Source organism: Ictalurus furcatus, chromosome 21 (assembly GCF_023375685.1).
Source record: "Ictalurus furcatus strain D&B chromosome 21, Billie_1.0, whole genome shotgun sequence".
Lineage (NCBI taxonomy): Eukaryota > Metazoa > Chordata > Actinopteri > Siluriformes > Ictaluridae > Ictalurus > Ictalurus furcatus.
Genome location: NC_071275.1, coordinates 12,991,923 through 13,012,579, shown reverse-complemented (window position 1 = coordinate 13,012,579; position 20,657 = coordinate 12,991,923). Strand labels below are relative to the sequence as shown.

Here is a 20,657-nt window from a genome sequence, read left to right as displayed (position 1 = left end):
TGGAAAGGAAGCGGCGGCAGTCAAAGCGTCTTCGATTATGCCTGGGTGAAATCACCTCTGGCTCTCAGTGCATGGTTTAAACCCAAACACACACATTGCCAGCGCATAGCGTCTCGTCAATTCTTATTTAATTATTAACCTCGTGCATAGACTAGTTGAAAAAATGCTGGTTGTAGGGGGCATGACATCATCATCTCTGGACGCATCACAATTCGTTAGCACTCCTCATAAATAGAAATCGCTCTCGCAGGGATGAGCAAAGTAATGACGATGAATCAGTGCTTATTTTTAACACACGCAACTCCACCTGTTACCCGGCATATTATACGTGGAAATGTTTTTCAGATGAACAATCACCTTTATACCTTCTGCAATTTCAGGTGCCATAAATCAGATTTAGGGCTGCTTTCATGGAGGCAGTAAATATCCTGAAATGGGTTTTATTGAAGCAAAGCCCTTCTCCACCCCACCCCTCAGATACTTTAAAAGCCCAAGTCAAAGGTCACCAATGTAGAGTTCCTGCCTGTAGGGCCTGGGGGTCAGTTAAAACTGAGAGACCTCGTAAAAAAAAAAAAAAAAAAAGAGAGAGAGAGAGACGGTTTTGTCGGAAGTCGCTGTGAACCTGCGCGGACATGTTGTGAAGAAGCTCCACCCTCCCCTGAGGAGACCTACACAGCTGGAGGGCAAAACCAAAAACAGGACCCGGTGTGAAAAAAACAAAAAAAAAAACACAGTTTCGCATTCTTCACACGCCGAGGCAACTCATGGAACACACCCGGAGTCTCGTATGACACGTTCCACAATGATATTTGCCTGTGGATATACCAATGATGCTCCTTTACTGAAGCCAGTGGCTGACATTATTAATCCGAATAAACTCTGTTTACTCGTCGTCAAACGTCATCTGTATCACCACAACACGGTGTACGTATTAACGCAGAAACAAGAACTCCTTTCCTAATCCTGACCACTACATCGCAGTGCTTTCACTCCAAAACACCTGACACAACCCAGTTAACAAGCCTTCTATTAGTTTCAATACGAGGGTAGTGAAAAACACTTCCATTGTGAAGTGTTACTCCGGATCTCAGCTAGGAAACTCTAAACTATTACATGTGGCAGCACAACAACTCACTCCTCACTGTACACCTGCCAAACCTGTTCTGCTATAGATGGATGACAGACGAATCAAAAACAAGCCGAAGGACTTGGATAAGAGTGGAAAATTGAAATGTATGGTAATCAAACAGACCCATATCATGGTTTTCCATACAGCAGTCTATTTAGCTGTGTGCTTTCAAATATTATGATGTTCAATTACATAATACAGTGCACTATGCAAGTACTAAATGAATAGCATTTTTTTTAAACAGACTTGGTAAGAAGTTTGACCTTAGTGTAAGTAATGTAAAAATAATATTTTAACCTGATACGCTTGTTTTTAAAAAAAATATAGTCTACCCAGTTTTAAAATGTCTTGTACATAAAGTGCAGCAGTGCATAGTATAATACTGTGGTTTATAATAATAATAATAATAATAATAATAATTATAATAATGTGTATAGATATTATTATAGATACAGAAATCACTACCTGCCTCAGATCACTATGAAAGCAAAAATATTGCACCCTCATCACATCTCTCTCTCTCTGTCACTGATACACACACATTTGTCTTACTATCTACATGAGGACCTTCCACTGGCATCATTATTAATGCAGCTAATAAATGCTATGCTACACATAAATCTAATCCTACCTTAATCTCAGTAACCAAAAGGAAACTTTTAGGCTTGTTCAGTTCATTATTATTATTATTATTATTATTACTTTGCAGTATTTGTTAGAAGAAGAAGAAGCAGTTTCCCTTGTGGGGAGCAGCTGAGTGAGGTTAAAACTATCAGTTATTCCTATCCGTGTGGGGACATTTGGTCTCTACCAAGATATGAAAACATATCCACATATCCTCAAACCTTTGACCGCACTGGAGCCCCAGCATTCACTCACCTTAAAGGCGAACTTGCGGCTGATGTTGTCTGAAGCCTGGATTGGTCCGATCTTAAAGCTGAGGAGAGGAAGGCTTCCCAAGACAATTTCTTCTTTCTCGTCTGGATGGCATGAAAAACAACAACAAAAATGAGATTAGGGCTGCGAAAAACTCCTCGTAATGCACAAGTTTTTTTTGTGTGTTTTTTTTTTTTTAATCCAAAAATACAATCCAACCCACAGCAAAACAAGGGGCGCTGTTAATACGCAAACCACGTCTGAGTCACAGTCACTTTCCGCTAGGAGTTCCTCTGAGCTGCTGCAGCAGTATAGCGTAGCGAGAATGGAAAAGTAAACTCCAGAGCAACTGCAGGCGAATCTCAATATAGATATCCATTTTAGTCTGGCAGTCTAGCGTTGACAAGGTGCACGCTTTCAAAGGGAAACGGCATGAAGTGACAGCGAGGAGAGAGCAAGAAAGAGCTGGGAGGCAGGGAGAGAGGAAAGGAATGACCGAGTAAAGCACTTGGGTTATCTAAATAATGCAGTGCCGTGTTAATTTTTAAACGTGGGAGCGAGCGAGTGAGCGAGTGAGTGAGCGAGCGAGGCAGGCAGGAGGATTCAGATTCGGTGCTCTCGTATGTTCGTCATCTCTTGCCGAGTGCTATTGCTGCTGCTGTCAGAGAAATGGATGCCCTTCTGAGAGAGCATGCGAGGGAGAGAGAGAGAGAGAGAGAGAGAGAGAGAGTGCATGTGTGGGTGTTAGAGAGAAAGAGAGAGAGGACGGGTGGGGGGGGGGTGCTGTTTGAGAGGGAGAGAGAGAGAGCGAGACAGAGATATCAGGTATTCAGGACTCAGTATTACAGGAATTCTGGCATCCATTCAAGTGTACTGTATCTGCACCAGTCACAGATACAAAGGAAGAGCTCGGTCACGCACAGGTGAGAGTAAACAAAAACACCCAGCATACACACACACACACACAATCCAGGAACTCATGTACATGTACAGTATATCATTTATTTCAGTGTAATACATTTAAAAAAAAAAAACTTTTCTATGCTAGTATGCATTAGAAAGTCTAAAAGCCTTTAAAGCAACTCTCAGAAAACTACTTTATTTCTTTACTGTATGTAGCACAACCTTTCTTGCATGAGTAAAGGTGATTGGTGACGTGACGTCAAATGATTCCAAAACAGAAAAAAAAATACATAAGTAATAAAGGAGGAGGAAGGAATCAAATGATAAAAAACTAATTTTTCAAATATTTAAACAATTTTGACATTCAAACATTTATTACATAATATAATACGCAATATAATACTTTAATTTGGAAGATAATGTTTTAAGAAACTGCTCACACTCTGACACACACACACACACACACACACACACACACACACACAGAACATACGGACATAGAAACTGTCAGACTACCAACCTGTTAAACCACTAAACTAATTTAAATGTATATTGTTGAACTCCTGCACAAATCATAAAACTCACCTACAACAAAAACCAAACAAATTACGGGAATGAAAAACGACACCTACAAACACAAAAGAAAACCTCAGGCATGAAAGCCTGCTCTTTAAGAAAATCAGCAGATTAGGCCAGTTGATAAGAGCAACCTGTCAGGAAAAAAAAAAGGAGAAAAAAAAACCCCCACACCCATGGAGACTCCAGGGCTCTTTCAGACACATAGATCTTACACCTTTACACACTCATTCACATTCACGCGCAGTCCACACACCTGTTATTTATACACACACGCATACATGCTTGTGAAATAGCGTGTCAACATGCCATCAATCACTGGAATGTCAGATAGCAGTAAAAACAAAAGCAAAAATATTTTCTTTTAGAAAAACTCGGGGTTTGTTTTTTCAGACCATAACATACTACATGCTTTGACACAAAACTCACACTCTGACTAAAATTCCCAATTAATCTATAACCTAATTCTGTTTTGGCCAAAAGCCAGGCGAGTTTAGGATTTACCAAGCAAAAATGGCTTGGCCTTGTTAAACGTAGTAATATCAGGATTATATTAAAAACTCACGGCTCCAAAATTCTGACAAAATCTAAACTAGCCAAGCAATGGAAGCCCTAAGCGGCCATCATTGTTATTTAATGTTTATTATATTGTGATCTCAACACAATTTTCTCGATTTTACTTTGAGAAAATCTCACGCCTTGTGAATGGGATTGGTGTTGTATGCACATTGGCGTCTTCACAATCGGCATCATCAATGTAATAATTCCCTGCTGTAGAGATGGACTTTATCTCTGCATTAAGAGAGAGGGATGTCCCCTTCTCAGGTGCCGGACACTAATGTAGATGTTGTCAATCATTGACAGACACAGAGCTATTTCAGCTCGAGTGAGTCTCTGATCAAAGTAAAAATGAATTTGTTCATCAATGATGCTGCTTTTGCTGCCTCCAGAACAATAAAAATAACATGTAATGTCGAGTACACAGAAATAGTTTTCCGTCTCTTATCCTTTCCTCTCTCCTCCTCCATAGCTGGCATGCGGCTCTGATCTCTACAGTGGTGACCAGCAATCTACACTCTTCATCTATCAGAATAATTTTTTTCGCAAATTAACAAAACTGCCTCTCTTTCTCTCTCTCTGTTCCCCATTGTAGCCGGCAGACAACTTTGATTTCTTCTGTGATGACCAGAGCCATTTTTCACCCATTTTTCACTAACTCCCCCTTGCTGGAATGACAAGCGAGGCATTAAACTGCTCCGTCACACATTCCCCTTCCCTCTTTTCCACAGCACAGCCGGGGGAGATGGAATCGGGACGATAAGGCAACACTGGGACATATCCAGGAAATTAAAGCACATTGAAGGAGATGGCATGGACAGTAGCCAGCCTCTGTGTTTAACTGACTGTTGTTTGAGTAAAGCACAAATGACCAGTGGCGTCCCAAGAAGTCGCTCTACTTACAGAAGAAAAGAAACTTCAGCCTCCTGGAGTGAGTTTCCGCCTCCATTCAGTAGGCTTCTCTAATTCATTTATATAATTATATAACTGGCTTAAGGCACAAATCAATTGACGAGATTGCGCAAAATGAACCAAAGGATATGAGCAAAACAAATCTCTTACTGTGAAGTCCAGCTAATTTCCACTAAAAATTTCAGCGTCCATTAGAGCAGACACTGCATGTAATTACTAAGTTATTTTAACTCTAAAAGATAACAAACAGAATCAGTGATCCGGTTCTTATCACCACAGGAGAGAGGAAAGGGGGTGCAGAACAGAATAATTAGCCAGAGAGACTCAGGCAAAGTCAACAGGTTTGAATCATGCCATTTACACTGGCCTCGCTGGACTCCCACACATAATTATAAAATCTGCTTAGCTGAATCATAAAAATAAAATAAAAAAACACGGAATGAGGGCGCGGAGGACCTTCAGTGAAGCCATTAGTGGCCTATGTCTATTTTATAACCTTGCATTAAACTGCTGTGTGATGAAAATGCGAAAGTGCTAACAGGAAGGTTGGAATGCTACAATGTTTGTTAACCATATTACACAGGTGAATCCTTCATGAATATTCCATCAATCCATTTTCAGTACTGCTTATCCTACACGGTCAGGTGACCCCATGGGTTATGGTTAGGAGTGCCAACATTTTTGCCACATGTCTATTTAGGAAAAATACCAAATTTCCTCTAGCTGTTTGTGTTAAATTTTAATTATACTATCCTTTGGGTCCTGCCAGTGGGGTGTCAATCATTCTGAAGTGAAGAGTGTGGAATATAAACACATCTTCATTCAGTCAGATCAAACACACAGACCAAACCCTCACATAAACAAGTGCATCTTGTGACTTTTGTCTGGTGATCAGCCAGCGCTCAAACCCTTTGCAGCCAGTACTGTAACTGTAAATTAAATTCCATACACTTCTACAGTACATATTAATGAACACAATCCTACTAGTCAAATATTAGAACCATTATTCGAATGTGTATAATAACATACAATAACATGCAATAAAATGTATTATATCCATACAGCTTTTTATTCTGAACTTTCTCTGATAGAACACACTGACATTATTTATAGGCTGGTTTTGTAGTTTTGTTTTGTTTTTTGGGTATATATATATATATATATATATATATATATATATATATATATATATATATATATATATGCATAAGTAAACAATTGCCACACCATCCAACAATATAGATGGGCTGTAGGCCAACATACTCACAAAAAGAAGCCACGGGAGGCAAATCAAATGGTTCACAGCAGCTCAGTCAAACATGCTATTGTACCAAGTAACAATGCGCTGGAGTTTTAAAAGCCTGTAAATTGCCAAAATATGTGCACCCAACAACATCAGGAGGCAGACTATTCCAAATCTTCACAGCAGTGTGGAGAATGGATCTATCAAGTAGATGGGTCCTGGCCACTGGAATGGCGCATGCTGGAGTGTCGAGACACACCCTCTAGTGGTTCACCCTGAGGTCCAGATTTGAGTAATTGAGGTTAGGATTAAACCAATTCAAATGACCAGGCAAACAGGCTATAAAGCTCAATAATAAATATAATGTATTTGATAATGGTGGGTCGTAATTTCCACCACCATAAACAACAAACAACAACAACAAAAAACAGACTGCAGACCTGCTAGATTTGATTTATGGACCATGGGAGGTCCTCAGACTGCACTTTGAGAACCAATGACCTAGAGCAGGGTACAGAGTATTCAGAAAACCAGCCTGTAGTCCACCATACCTCCATCATCCAGACCCATAATGCCTCATGGCCTTCTAGATGCCACTTTGAGCTACAAGTCATACATTGAAGGAGCCACCCTCTTGCAAGGAGCAACTTTACGGACAGTACATGCATTCGGAACGTACATCAAAACTTTGGCAAAAATCCCATTACACTGGGAAGCATTTGGATGCAAGGACCAATTACATCAAGGAGTTAATTTCCACTGGAAAATGCTCTTTATGGGCTTTATGCGGTTGTTGAGGCAGGCTAGAGAGCTGTGTTTACAGTTCATTTCTCTTTAGTACAGTTTAGATTCTTTTTAACTGACCCTCAGTTTTTAGTTAATGTTGCTAATACTTAGTACTGCATGTCAAGGTTGGTATGATTAGCTTTGCAATTAGATTTGTGTTTTGTTTGTCAGGCTGTATTTATCATGATGTCACTAGTTTGAGCTTTATCTAAACACAAAGGTTTTTTTTTTCATTTAGACATGTTATTGATGATTCCTGTTATATGAAATTTAAAAAATAACTTGTCATCTCTACTGTAGTCTGACTGATTATTATAGGGATAGTACTATAATTGTTTGTAATAAGTATTAGTATCAGCAGCAGTAATGTACTTGCACTTGCAGCAGTACACATGTCTCAGGATCATTCCTGTTCTACAATTACATTTATATTAGCTTACATCTCACTACTTTGCCCAGCAAAAGTTGCCTGCAGTTTGGTTCAACTGAATTATCAGCAGTGCAGGTATATACATAATGTACCATGGAGATCCCCTGTATCTGTGCATCAGGCAGGGAAAAAAAACAGCTTTTCAATATACAGTATGTAAAAATCCAGCATCAAATGTGTGGGATTCTTTCCCTTGGGGAACGGCAGTGTATGAGTTCAAACAGTCAGTAGTGGGTGGAGAAACACAGGTATTCCCACACGTTAGAGCGGGTTTAGCAAGCTCAGAGGTTGAGAGAGAGAAGAAAGTGTGAGGTCAGATGAACAAGAAGAAGGATTTTGGAAGCTTTGGCGTCCTGATACCGCCATTACCACATCAGTAGTGATTAATAAAGAGGGTAGGTCTATTATGGACAAAAGGTTCTTTTGGTTCAGTGTTTACAAACGGATTACTAGTTATAAAAACTGTGAGCAGTTTCACTTTTATTGAATATGGAGGAACAATTGATCAGAGAGCCAGACTGGAGTGACTGGAGCAAAAAGTTGCAGTCTGATCTGCTCTCAGTCCTGAGGGGGTAAATGGACACCTCTCATTACCTTACTGGAAGATTAGAAAAAAGTTGACTGGTCTGATGAAATGTAATATCTTCTGTGACAGTAGGGTCAGATTAATCAAAGGACCCAACCTGCCTTGTGGTGGTGTAATTGTGTGGGGAATGTTTTCTTGACACACATAGGGCCCCTTAATACCAATCAAGCATCTGAGTATTGTTCATTATCATTAACAATATTCTCACACACACACACACAAACACTACATAGTTATTGTCCCTAAGACTAATCCACCTTAACCACTGCTAATATACCTTTTTGTCTCTTGCTTTTAAAAACTGCATTTTGTTTGAAATGAAACAGGATTTTCCTCTTCAGCACCAGGAGGCTGACATTCAAATTACAGAATCCTCTCATACACCCCGAAACGTTCTGTACTGACACCTCTGAACAGTTAAAAAGTCCACAGCAATTTATTCATTGAAAAGAATGAGCAGGAAAGAGTCAGAGGCGGTGAGTGTTACACTGCTGAGGATTGTAGTTGACTGAGAGAAAGAGAATGAGATTTGGGAAAGCCTCGCTCACACTGACAAGCCTCCAGCTGATCCCACAGCACCCCAACCTGCATGCCAGCTTTTCAGCCCACACTTCCTCTTCAGGCCCACTCATTCACCAAGTGCACCATTAGCTCCTGCTTTAAAATATTTCACTGAAAAGAGTATAATATGAATCACCAAGACAGATTTAAATGTGTAGGCTGAGCTGCTATGTACAGCATGGGGAAGCAAAAGAAACAGCAATTGAGCTGTATTGTAGATAAGAAACGCATTGAGCCCAGCATCCAGGCCACTAGGGGGCATTAAATAAGATCAGCATTACAACACTGTGGTGAACTTCTCCACAATAACCCCACGTAACCACAAACGACACGTCTCAGTAATTTAGACATCACAATATCAACCTGGACGCAACTAATATTTCAGCCTCACTTTTCTATAGACTTATAATCACAGCACACATTTACTTCTGTATGTACCATCATGTTTATGTGTTGGATGTGTTTTACCAACACTTGTGTCTCACCTTCAACCCACATGACTCTGGTGAAAAATGACTTTGTTTTTATCATATATGTAGAGCTATAGTAGAACATACAATGGATCTAAAAAGTCTATACAACCCTGTTAAAATGGCAGGTTTTTGTGAAGAAGAAAAAAAAAATGGTGTTGTGGAATTATTATCAGACCATAACACATTTTGCCACATGGTTTGAGGTGATTTATTTGAGCTTGGATGTTTTTTGTGAGAAAGGGCTTCCGTCTAGCCACCCTACCACATAGCCCAGACATGTGAAGAATATGAGAGACTGCTGTCACATGCAGAGAGTAATCAATATTTGTCCTTTAATGTTGCCATCAATCACTGGAATGCCAGATAGCAGTAAAAACAAAAGCAAAAATATTTTATTTTTGAAAAACTCTGGGGGGTTTTTCAGACCATAACATACTACATGCTTTGACACAAAACTCACACTCTGAACAAAATTCACTGGTAGAACCTAATTCTGTTTTGGCCAAAAGCCAGGCGACTTTAGGATTTAACAAGTAAAAATGGCTTGGCCTTGTTAAACATAGTAATATCAGGATTATATTAAAAACTCCCGCTCCAAAATTCTAACAAAATCTAAAATAGCCAAGCAATGGAAGCCCTAAGCGGCCATCATTGTTATTTTATGTTTATTATATTGTGATCTCAAAATATATATATATTTTTTTTCTTCGAGAAAATCTCACGCCTTGTGAATGGGATTGGTGTTGCATGCGTCTTCACAATCGGCATCATTAATGTAATAATTGCCTGCTGTAGAGTTGGACTTTATCTCCGCATTAAGAGAGAGGGATGCCGGACACTAATGTGGAAGTTGTCAATCACAGACACAGAGATATTGGCTATTTGCTTAGGATGGTACCGCTTGAAGTACCATGAAATAGTTTGGACCTCAATTCCACATGGACATTCTCACTGTGGTTGCTGGGACTACGGTTGCTGCGATGGCCTTGGGACTGCAATCACCACATGAAGTTCTGCACTCAGGTCTCCTTTGGTGAACAGTGGACTAGTTCAACAAACAGACTTCACATAAAACCATAATGAACTTTCTTTTACTTTCACACTATCCGTTGTTACCCAGATGAGGATGGGTTCCCTTCTGAGTCTGGTTCCTCTCAAGGTTTCTTCCTCATATCATCTTAGGGAGTTATATCTCGCCACCATCACTACCGGCTTGCTCAATAGGGATTAATGCACACAATTAAAATCTGTATCCTGTGTTTATATATTTCTGTAAAGCTGCTTTGAGACAATGTCCATTGTAAAAAGCGCTACACAAATAAAATTGAATTGAATTTCAGCTCGAGTGAGTCTCTGATCAAAGTAAAAATGAATCTGTTCATCAATGATGCTGCTTTTGCTGCCTCCAGAACAATAAAAATAACATATTGTTATGTCGAGTACACAGAAAAATTAAGTCATGATCACAAGAAAACAACTCTTGATATGTCGAGATCACGAGAAAGTTAAGTCAAGATAAGTTAAGTCAAGATAAAACAAGAAAGAGAGAAAAATAATAATGCATAGCCGCTTAGGCCTTCTGTACCAAGCACTGGACATAGAGTTATAAAAGTTTAAAACGTGTTTACCTTTTTGCTTGGCTATTATGGATTTTATTAATTTTAAGGACAGGGGTGAGTAAAGTTAATTGTGATCGCACACACACACACACACACACACCACCATGAATAAATTGCTGTGGACATTTTAACTGTTCAGAGGTGTCAGTACAGAACGTTGTGCTGTAGGTCTCTTGACAGCCTCCCTGTTAAGACTTTGTCTTGTCCTTTAATAAATTTTAGAGGGACGTCCTGTTCTTGGTGATGTCACTGTGGTCTGTTTTGCTCTGTTTTCTCTGTTTGTTGATGATGGCCTTTACGGTGTTCCATGGCATATCTAATGTTTTGTTAAGAATGTTAATTCTTTTATACCCCTTTGCTGATCGATACATTTCAAGAAGTGAGATACCATACATGCTTTGTAAGGTCTTTGCGGACCATGACTTCAGCACTTGGACGAAACCAAAAAGACGTTTAGAAAATGCTAGAGAAACAGCTGATCTTTATTTGAGGTTAATCAGAATAATTTCATTGATGACAGCTGTATGATAATTACATTTAAACACGTGTTTGAATGTGACTGGTTCATTCTGAAAACAGCCACACCCCAAATTATAAAAGGGTGTGCACACGTATGTAACAGGTTATTGTATTTTTTTTTTGTGTAACATTGTTTTTTTATTTCACACTGAGGTTTCATTTAAATTTTTTACATCACAAAAACCTGCCATTTTAACAGGGGTGTGTAGACTTTTTATTTCCATTGTATATATCATAATAAATTAAGCTGCAGCCACTGATCAGCGTCTTTATCATGACAATGACTGGGAAAACTATGATTGGTGGAGGATTAGGGGAGGAGCTAGCTGACATCTGTCCTCAGAGGCTGTGCTGTTTGCATGACCTTCATGGTTAGGTCAAAATGAGAAGCACTCCATCCCACACACACACACACCACCCCACATACGTACAAACCATAACGCAGATGTGTCTGAAGGCTGTCTACGGACAGATGTTTTACAATGACCTCGTAAACTTTCATCATAAAACACACATTTGATCAGCCATGAAATTACCCGGAAATGTGTCTAAGTAATGTCCACTTTTAAGTGCCCTTTCATCTCTTTCACCCTTGTGATGTAAGTGTTACTCACAAAGATTCAAATCCACATGTAGGCATTTGAGCAATGTATGTAATCTCTAGTATCATCAAACTAGTCTGAAATTATACATTTATTAAGGATAAGCTACACAGTTAATTTCTATATATTCAAATGAATCCATTCAGAACAAATACCTAAGGCCAACCGTGCATGGGAGAGTTCTGAGATCTACTGAACCAAATACAAATCTAACGTCTTAAACTAAACACACAATACTGTTACACGTAAATTGACCATGAAGAACAGTGTACTCTCATCAGTCTGTAAAGAAATAAGGATTTGTATAACAAACATTTCTGCCCGACTTAGAGGATAGGCCAAATTTCGAATCACATAAACAAACTCAATACAAATCCACTTGCTTTCCTATTGTGTCATAGTTTTCACAGTATAGCAGCATGTTAACCAAGAATTTGGACAGATTCGTTGTGAATCATGCTGTCTGTTGTGTTTTATGTAAGACCAACTTATCTGCAGAACAGACAGGATCAGAGGACACTACATTCAAATGAATACAAAAAAAAAAGGATCTGCTCAGTTGTAGGTAAATGGTATTTGGATAATCAAATCGTGAAGGTGTGGTCACCACCAGCAATACCAATATAGAACAATATTAACATAACCGCACAGAAAAATATTTTCTCAACCAACCTTTATAATAGAAGAGACATCGATCTGTGAGCACAAACCAGCGCTTGTTCCACTGCTTCACACCACTGCTGGCCTGAAATAACAACATTATAATCATTATATTCCAACTCTAACAACAGCAAATCATCATTATGTTTAGTGCCAGATGGTTGTTATATAAGACAGGAGGACTAATATCTAATATCTCTCGATAGATTGACTTTGAAACTATTAGCAATGCATTATATCAATAGGTCTAACTGATGGCATAATAGGAATGATTACATAGGCAGCTGTGTTAATGATTTAAAAGATTTGAATGCGTTTCTCCTCTAAACAAATTTTAGGGTTAAAATATAACAGAGTAAAGAATCTATCTGGCTGTCATTCATTATGCCTATGATTGTATTTTACTGTATTTTACTTGATGACGTGTTACAGATTCGTCAACAAAGTGCACATGTATTCGGGGGGGGGGGGGGGTTTAGGGTTCACTCTGGGTAATCACCTGACAAAGATCTAATATAAATGATAGACTGCAGGAATATGTAGTCTGGACTAGAAATACTGTAAAATAAGCCCTAAACTCGTACCATTCTATGAATTTGTCTTACGCCCATGGCTAGTGTTGTTGCTCTTGATTCCATAGAACTCTAAAACAATATTTGCTAACAACAAATAGTCTGATGTAGACGCCAAAAATGAAAGCATTATATTAATGTGTTTTTAGCTTTGAAAGACAGGAGTGCGTAGCCCTGCTAGCTCATTCATACTAGCCCATTTATGATTATGTTTAACTGTACCAACACTGAAGATAACAAATAGCTGGGAAAGTCACACTTGTTCAATTTGTAATAAGCAACTTGTACAGTAATCTTAGAAAGATGGCCTCTATAGGACATCAGCACAGTAAAACCAAACAGTTTCTTTGCATATCCCAGCCTGGAAGAATAATGAGATCAGAGAACAGGGTTAGGCATGGTACAGCACTCCTGAGTCCTGTAGAAGCCTTTACTCAAGGACTCCTAGTGGCAGTTTGGCATCTGAACTCTCAACCTTCCCATCAGTAGCACAGGACCGTATTCACGGAGCCACCACTGCTCATTGTATTCTTCCTGCACTTTGAGATGAGTAAGCTTAGCATTTTTAAAAAAAAAACCCTACACACGTGTACATATAATTTAAACGTAAAACTGAAATAATTGTCTTTTGCAAAAACTGATGTCACAAGTAATATTTTCTTAAACAGTGGTTTCCTTTAAAATATCCATAATCAAGTGTTTCTGTGCAAATTCACTGGGCTTACCACAAATGAAACCCTCATCAATACTGAATCCAAAAAATGTCCTGTGTTATTTCAACTAAGCTAAATTACTTTAGTCTAAGGAAACCAATATGACATGGTCAGTCCAGTGTGAAACTTTATATGCTTGGCTTAGTTTCTCTAATCATTGAAAATTCATATTACTGATGCTTCCAAGTGGTGCAACAGAAAAGAACGTGAGTTTGATTTCTGACAACGGAACAGCCATCTGTGGACAGTGGCCGAGGGAGCAAAATTGGCTGTGCTCTCAGGATGAATGGGATGGTATTACTCTCTCTCCCTTGTCAATCACAGCAACACTAGCCAATCGTGGGTGGCTGTGAGCACACGCATGTGGAAACGGGCAGATAGCTCTTTTCTCGGGGTGTGTTATGTTGCCCTGTGACGCAGCACGAGCAGCCTTTAGAAAAGATGCCGTTGGCTGGCTTCACGTGTCTCAGGGCTTTCAGCTGCAGTCGTTGTCTTATAATAAATGCAGGTACCCAAATTAGGAAGAAAAATATGCTTTTTTTTAATGATATATTCTGATTCTGGTCATGACCTGTGAGTAACAAGGTGAAATAACCGTTTTAGTTAGTCCCTGTCACATGACATTTATTTGTGCTCTGACACAAACATTTGCCCTCAAGAAGAACACTAAGCCTGGGAAGAGGTTTTGTGTGAGTTCTAGAACTAGAAATAGAAATTATACATTGCAAAATGCTGTAAAAGAAAATTATAGAATGAGCTGTTTATCTGTTATGTAGGAAGGTATGAGCTGTTTATCAGTTATGTTAATTATAACACATTAGTTAATTGTCTCAATGCAACATTGCTCTCACAAACTTTACCTGTTTACAGAGCCAGCCTTGCTTGGTGACTTCAGCCTTTGGGTTACGGCGCATGGAATTGGAGCGCTTCCCAAATGTCGCAGCTCTCTTAGGCGTCCGTGAAACCAGCTACATAGAGGCATAAGAGAATGTTTGTGCTTTATTGAACAACAGACATAAACACAACACATAGACACATGTGGTTGATGGATAATAATCATACTGGGTTGTTGTGATACAATAAATTAATTTAATCAGGTTTTTTTCTTCATTGCATAATTCTGTGTTTTCCCTGCTCACACACTTGACTCAGCTCACACAGGACATCATTTAGTAAGTCAGGCCACATGCAAATGTAAAACACATTTTTATTGTTATGCTTAGATTGTGAGGAACATCCGGTATACAAGTCCCTGTGAATGAGCTGTTACTATAGAAACGGTGCCGCATTAGAACAAGCACATTAATATACAGTAAACCTGTGATATGATTTACAGCTGAAATGACGGTCAGAGTTGCTGTGATAGAAAATGAATCCGCACGTTCAGATTCGAGAATCCAACAGCACTGTGATATAAGGCTGGTTATCTCTTCAACTTGATCCTGGATTTAGTTATATACCTTCTACCACAACTTCAGCAACTACTACATTGCCAATGGCCAGTCCCCAATTATATATCATCCATATCCTCTACATATACACATGCAAACTGGGCTGGTTTAGCAGTGGGCATGATGTATACATGGGAAGCTGTGCAGAAATATAACCTCCTGCAACCTAAAATGGCCACCACAAATAAAATCCTCAGTATATACCTTCTGCCAAAATCCAGCCCTATTATACTATAGCAGCCAAATGTTTTTAAGTACATGAAAAAACTATACTCAGTTTGCCGCATCCACACTTTTTACTGTGGATTTAATCTAAATCTGACTATTGATAATCACTGAATATTTGAATTTACTCAAGACAAAGTTTAGCTTCTTTTCCTGTTTTTGTTATTTGTTTATTTGTTTGCTTGTTTGTTTTTGCAGTGTACTGCACTATACTGACCTGTGAGTGATTCTGGGCCTCTGGGGTTGAATGGGATGCCATGCTGAGGTTGTTGGCATTGCTGTTTGCCTCAACGGCGTTATTTGAAGGCGCTCTGCTGCCCGTCTTGCCATTCATGTCCGAATCCAAGCTCCTGCACACACACAGGTACAAACAGTGCGCCATCACCTTTACGCAGAAATTGTTCTCAAACCAATACACGCAGGGAGCGCACTGCAAAAGAGGACAACCCAAAAAATCCGAACGTTACAGAAGGACTATGGGAAGGAGGCAGACGTGCACACATGGAGCCACGTTATTTTTATCCTCCACTGGCAAAAGCACAAGGCCGCACCCCAGAGGCTGTGTTTAAGAACGGGCGATGGTTTCAAAAGAATGTGATTTGTAGCAGTGTCCAGAAGACAGAGGGAGAAAGAAGGGACTGCACATTGCAGAGCGACCATGCATTCGTCATTCAATTATATTGATCCCCGGTCTGGATTTTCCAAACCCTCTCTAGAAGCCATTGATCTGCTGACCAGCAAGACAGACAAATTTACAACAAGTCTTTGAAGCTTACAACCAACTCAGACTGAAATATGAGCTTGATTAAATAGGAGCAGCTCTTAACCAATAGGTCTAACAAAGGTGGATCATTCAGGCTCCGAAGGTATTCACTCAAGCAATCGGGCAGAGGTAATTCATTGGAGCAAATCATAGATGATTGAAAATTATGGTCATTTAAAAAGCTGAGATGTTATAATCTGATCCAAATATACATGTAAAACTAGAAACCAGTCAGTCATCACAAACTCTGTGGCAAACTGGATGCCCATACAATGGTCGTGATTAGCTCACTAGCACATGATCATGCCCATACAGGAACCTAAGCTTATTAATTTGTTTTCATTTCAATTGAGATGCAAAAATTACACTGTGTAGAAAATTAAATGCATTAGACCCAGCGAAGGCCTCTGCATTAGAGGTGTTAAACTTTACTCATGTGCTATGGAAGCCCTGTATTGATCCCCGACAGCGCATAGAGGATGAGCAGGGTGGCGGCGTTGTCTCCGTAGAAAATTAAATGCATTAGACCCAGCGAAGGCCTCTGCATTAGAGGTGTTAAACTTTACTCATGTGCTATGGAAGCCCTGTATTGATCCCCGACAGCGCATAGAGGATGAGCAGGGTGGCGGCGTTGTCTCCGTGTGGGCTGGAAAGCTCTCTAAACATAAAAGATTTATTAGCCCTCCGACGAATTCAAGGAAAATTGAACATGACTTCAAGTATGCACTGTGGAATTTACATAAAAATAGCTTTGGCCTAACAGACATTTGGATATTCATGTATTAGTCAGGATGATATTAAATGATGCTACTAAATAAAGCACACACACACACACACACACACACACACACACACACACACACACACACACAGGTTGGGGAAAAAAACAACACAAAAAACATGTAGCTCCTATTTATCACAGGTGACCAGGATTAAGGACACACAGTGAAACCTGGGTCTCCGTTTGGGCTTTCCAGGTCATCTGGACGTTCATACTCATACCAACCTCCCACTTTATGTGTCTTCTTCATATTTAAAAACCAACCCGAGTCACTCACAGATGCTGGGTTTCTCATTCTACAAAACATGATAGAATTCACATTTTACAGCCTTGGAATGAAAATGCCTCATTTATCATCTTTTACAACAAGGTCTGCATTTTTGACTATCCTCACTGTGTGTTTATATATATATATATATATATATATATATATATATATATATATATATATATATATATATATATACACACATATATATATATAACCTGCACACCTGCAATTTTAGACTATTGTTTGAGTGAATGAAATAAAACAAAACAAAAAAAAAAACAAAAAACAGACAGAAAGGATGGCACACTTACAGCAACTCTTTCTGGATCTGTCCGTTCTCCTCCGGACGGGTATGGATCACTGAGAGCCCAGCTGGCCCGTTCGGCTCATTCTGACTGGAAAACAGAAAGCAGACGAATAGTAGTATAAATGTTTTGCAAGCTCCATGACACTTTTCCAGACTAGTCACAACAATCCTGTAAAATACTGAAGCAGAGTAACCCCAACTTGCTTAATAATTCAGCAGTTAGCAGTACAGTGTTACACTCAATCAATACACACCCATTTAGCTCTGTGTGTGTGGGTGTGGGTGTTCAACTATGGCCGTAACCGTTCAGAGGGTTTAATAGTCCCGAATAAATATTTGAAGTGAAACTAAACATGAAACTGGGGCGGCATGAACAACATCCCGGCCTAGAGTGTGAAGAATTTATCATGTCCAAAGTCCTGAAGCCAGATGAAGGTATCACACTCCTGTTCTGCCTTTAACCTGACAGCCACTCACATTCAGCCACTTGTGACAGTATCTCGTCCCACTTTAGAGAACGCAGATAGGCTGTGCTCCAGGGACTCATGTCCCAACGCCAAGTCCTTCAAACTTATACAGAATGCAGCTGCTTCACAGGAACTGATTTCACTTGCACTGGAGTAGGACTGAGTAGATCAGTTTTTTCTGGGGTTATAACACAGACTACTGAAGCTGCACTCCACCGTGCCTGATCAGAAATGTAACACTGCATCGTGGAGGGTTCATAGCTAAAGTGCTATGAGATGCTACATACAGGCTGAGCGAAGTAAATTTGTTCATCACTGTATTATTATTATTTTTCAGTGAAGCCTGCAATATGCAGATATGCAAATGATTTTTGAAGTTGTATACAGATTATTCTAAATAGCTTAGAGGTTCCAGATAAAGTTAATGCAGGCCAATCTTTTAACATGTCAAGAGGCTTGTCATATATTCACATCACAATATGCTATTCCTGGTCATATTCCATTAAGGACTATTTAAGCTCATTTCTATGGCACTGAGAGTCACAATAAAGGCCGCACCTGATGAAGAAATATAAACAAACATCCAGTATCTAAAGCACTGTTTAGCAGTACAGTGCGTTCTGCAGCTGTTGTGCCATGAACTAAATTATTAAGCGGGAAAGATGTTCAGTGATCTACACTCTGTATTTCACAGTGACAGGGGAGTAGCTGGTTAAGGGTCTAGATGACCACAAAGCAGATTTTAAGTGAACCATGGAAGTGAACTGAAGATCTTTGGCAGACTAGAGATGTCTCACTTCCTACAACAAATTATGCTTTAGAATGGCATGCCAAATAATACAAGCACAAGCGGTCGGGGCAGTCTGCTAATTTACATACAGTCACACTCACACACACACACACACACACACACACACACACACACACACAAATGCATGTAAAAGACAACAGACAACGCTCAGGAATCCAGTTAGTCTAAAGGCAGATGGACAAATCTAGAACATCAGCAGAGAAGTGCGTGTGTGTGTGTGTGTGTGTGTGTGTAATCTCTCAGGGTCTTGCGACTGAGCATGCTTTATCATGCATAACCCAGAAACCTATATAGAAATAGAACCAGTCCCTGCACTATATCCAACACATAAAGGACACGATAACATTCTCGGTCACGTTCTAGTCCGCTCGTGAGTTTAAATCTATTTCACGTTTGACGACACTCGTATTTTTTGGAGCACACCAGCATTAAACACACATCTACCTACCAACACTCATACAATCCTGAGGTACAAATGTCTGTAAGGATCTCCTACGAGCCATGGATGTCTCCCTCCAGCACTGCATTGCAGTCCTGCCTGACCTCCAGCTCCGAGTTTCCAGTCATGCTGCCTCTGCAGCTGCCTGCCTCTCTCTCTCTCTAGCTGGCTCACTATAAACTTCCCCCCATCCCTCTCTCTCTCTCTCTCTCTCTCTCTCTCTCACACACTCTCTCTCTCGCTGCCGTGCTCCGCCAAAGCGACCCTGCAGTGCCGCCACCTCACCTACCTGACTCGCCGGTCGGCTCGGAACTTCAGCATATTTCCTCGGATCAATTATATAACAAACACGGTGAGCACCAGATGGCCAGAAAAACAGACAGTGAGAGAGAGAGAGAGAGAGAGAGAGAGAGAGAGAGCGAGAGAGAGAGGGGGGGGGGCAGCTGATGCCAGGAGCGTCTGTTGGGTGCTAGATACAATAATTGCTGTCCTCCTTTCTCTCCTTGAGAACATAGCCTCTATCGTTCTCTCATTCTCCCTCTCTCCCTTTATTTGCTCTCCCTCTCTCTCCCTACTCTGCACTCTTTGCCTTCACCGTCCTTCGTTCCCTCTCTCTATATCTCCCATGTGCTCTCCTGCTTTCCAGAACTGCACTGCTCAGCTTGTTTGGTCCCTATGACTGTCCTTCTTTTTTCTCTCCTCCTCTCGTGTCTTAATTCTGTACCCCCACCACCACCATCATCCCTCCCTCACAGGACCGTCTGACACTGAATGACCCATGTGGGGCCTGAAATCAGAGGGCAAAGATGTGGACATTCGTTAATGATGACCAACAAACCCATGGGAAAGCCATGATGGCAAAACGTGCCACAGAGTGGGTGCGGCAACTGGAAAGGGGGTGGGGTTTAAACAATGTTAGCCATGTAGGACCCGCCTTCTTCCTGATCTTACCCAGACACATGTTGCTTCACACTAATAAGATCAGCGTTTCATAGAGAGACACCATCATCCTGGAGCAACTACTACAGCCATAACTCAATGTTAGGATGATTCCAACATTTTTTATTCATGTGAGCCATTTGCTGCTATTATAAAGGGGTTAGCTTTTATGTGCCTTTATAAATCAGGAAGTATGATGCTGACAAGACAGAGTAGGCTGCTTATTAAAAATATGTTCACTCCATTTCAATGCTGTGCTTGATTTATAGGATCAGAGCACAACATTTTCCAAATTAGCATCCATAATGAGTAATAACGTGATGTAAATCTATAATAATTTGACCATAGCACTGCTGCTATTATTTCCTGTCACAAATTGTCTATTTTTACATTTCTATTAGATTAAGCAGACTACTCATGTAAATTTTTTATTAGACTGGAAAAAAAGACTTCACTTCTAGATATAAACTAGTGTAGCCATTATT

General features: G+C 40.0%; 1 protein-coding gene across 9 annotated transcripts in view; it reads right to left on the bottom strand.

Moving 5' to 3' along the window:
* The window catches only part of plekha6 (pleckstrin homology domain containing, family A member 6), an 80,231-nt gene that overhangs the window by 27,797 nt on the left and 31,777 nt on the right, over positions 1-20,657 (bottom strand). For 7 of the 9 annotated variants that reach the window (XM_053652500.1, XM_053652502.1, XM_053652496.1 and 4 more), the window contains exons 2-6: positions 17,521-17,604; positions 15,612-15,744; positions 14,579-14,686; positions 12,446-12,518; positions 2,009-2,109 (exon numbers count right to left, since the gene is read on the bottom strand). In XM_053652500.1, the coding sequence (XP_053508475.1) occupies positions 2,009-2,109; positions 12,446-12,518; positions 14,579-14,686; positions 15,612-15,728 (399 nt within the window). In that variant the 5' untranslated portion in view covers positions 15,729-15,744; positions 17,521-17,604. Of the gene's footprint in view, positions 1-2,008; positions 2,110-2,228; positions 2,644-12,445; positions 12,519-14,578; positions 14,687-15,611; positions 15,745-17,520; positions 17,605-19,242; positions 19,648-20,657 lie in introns of those variants that run through there. The other 2 variants (XM_053652503.1, XM_053652504.1) reach the window with 2 other exon arrangements.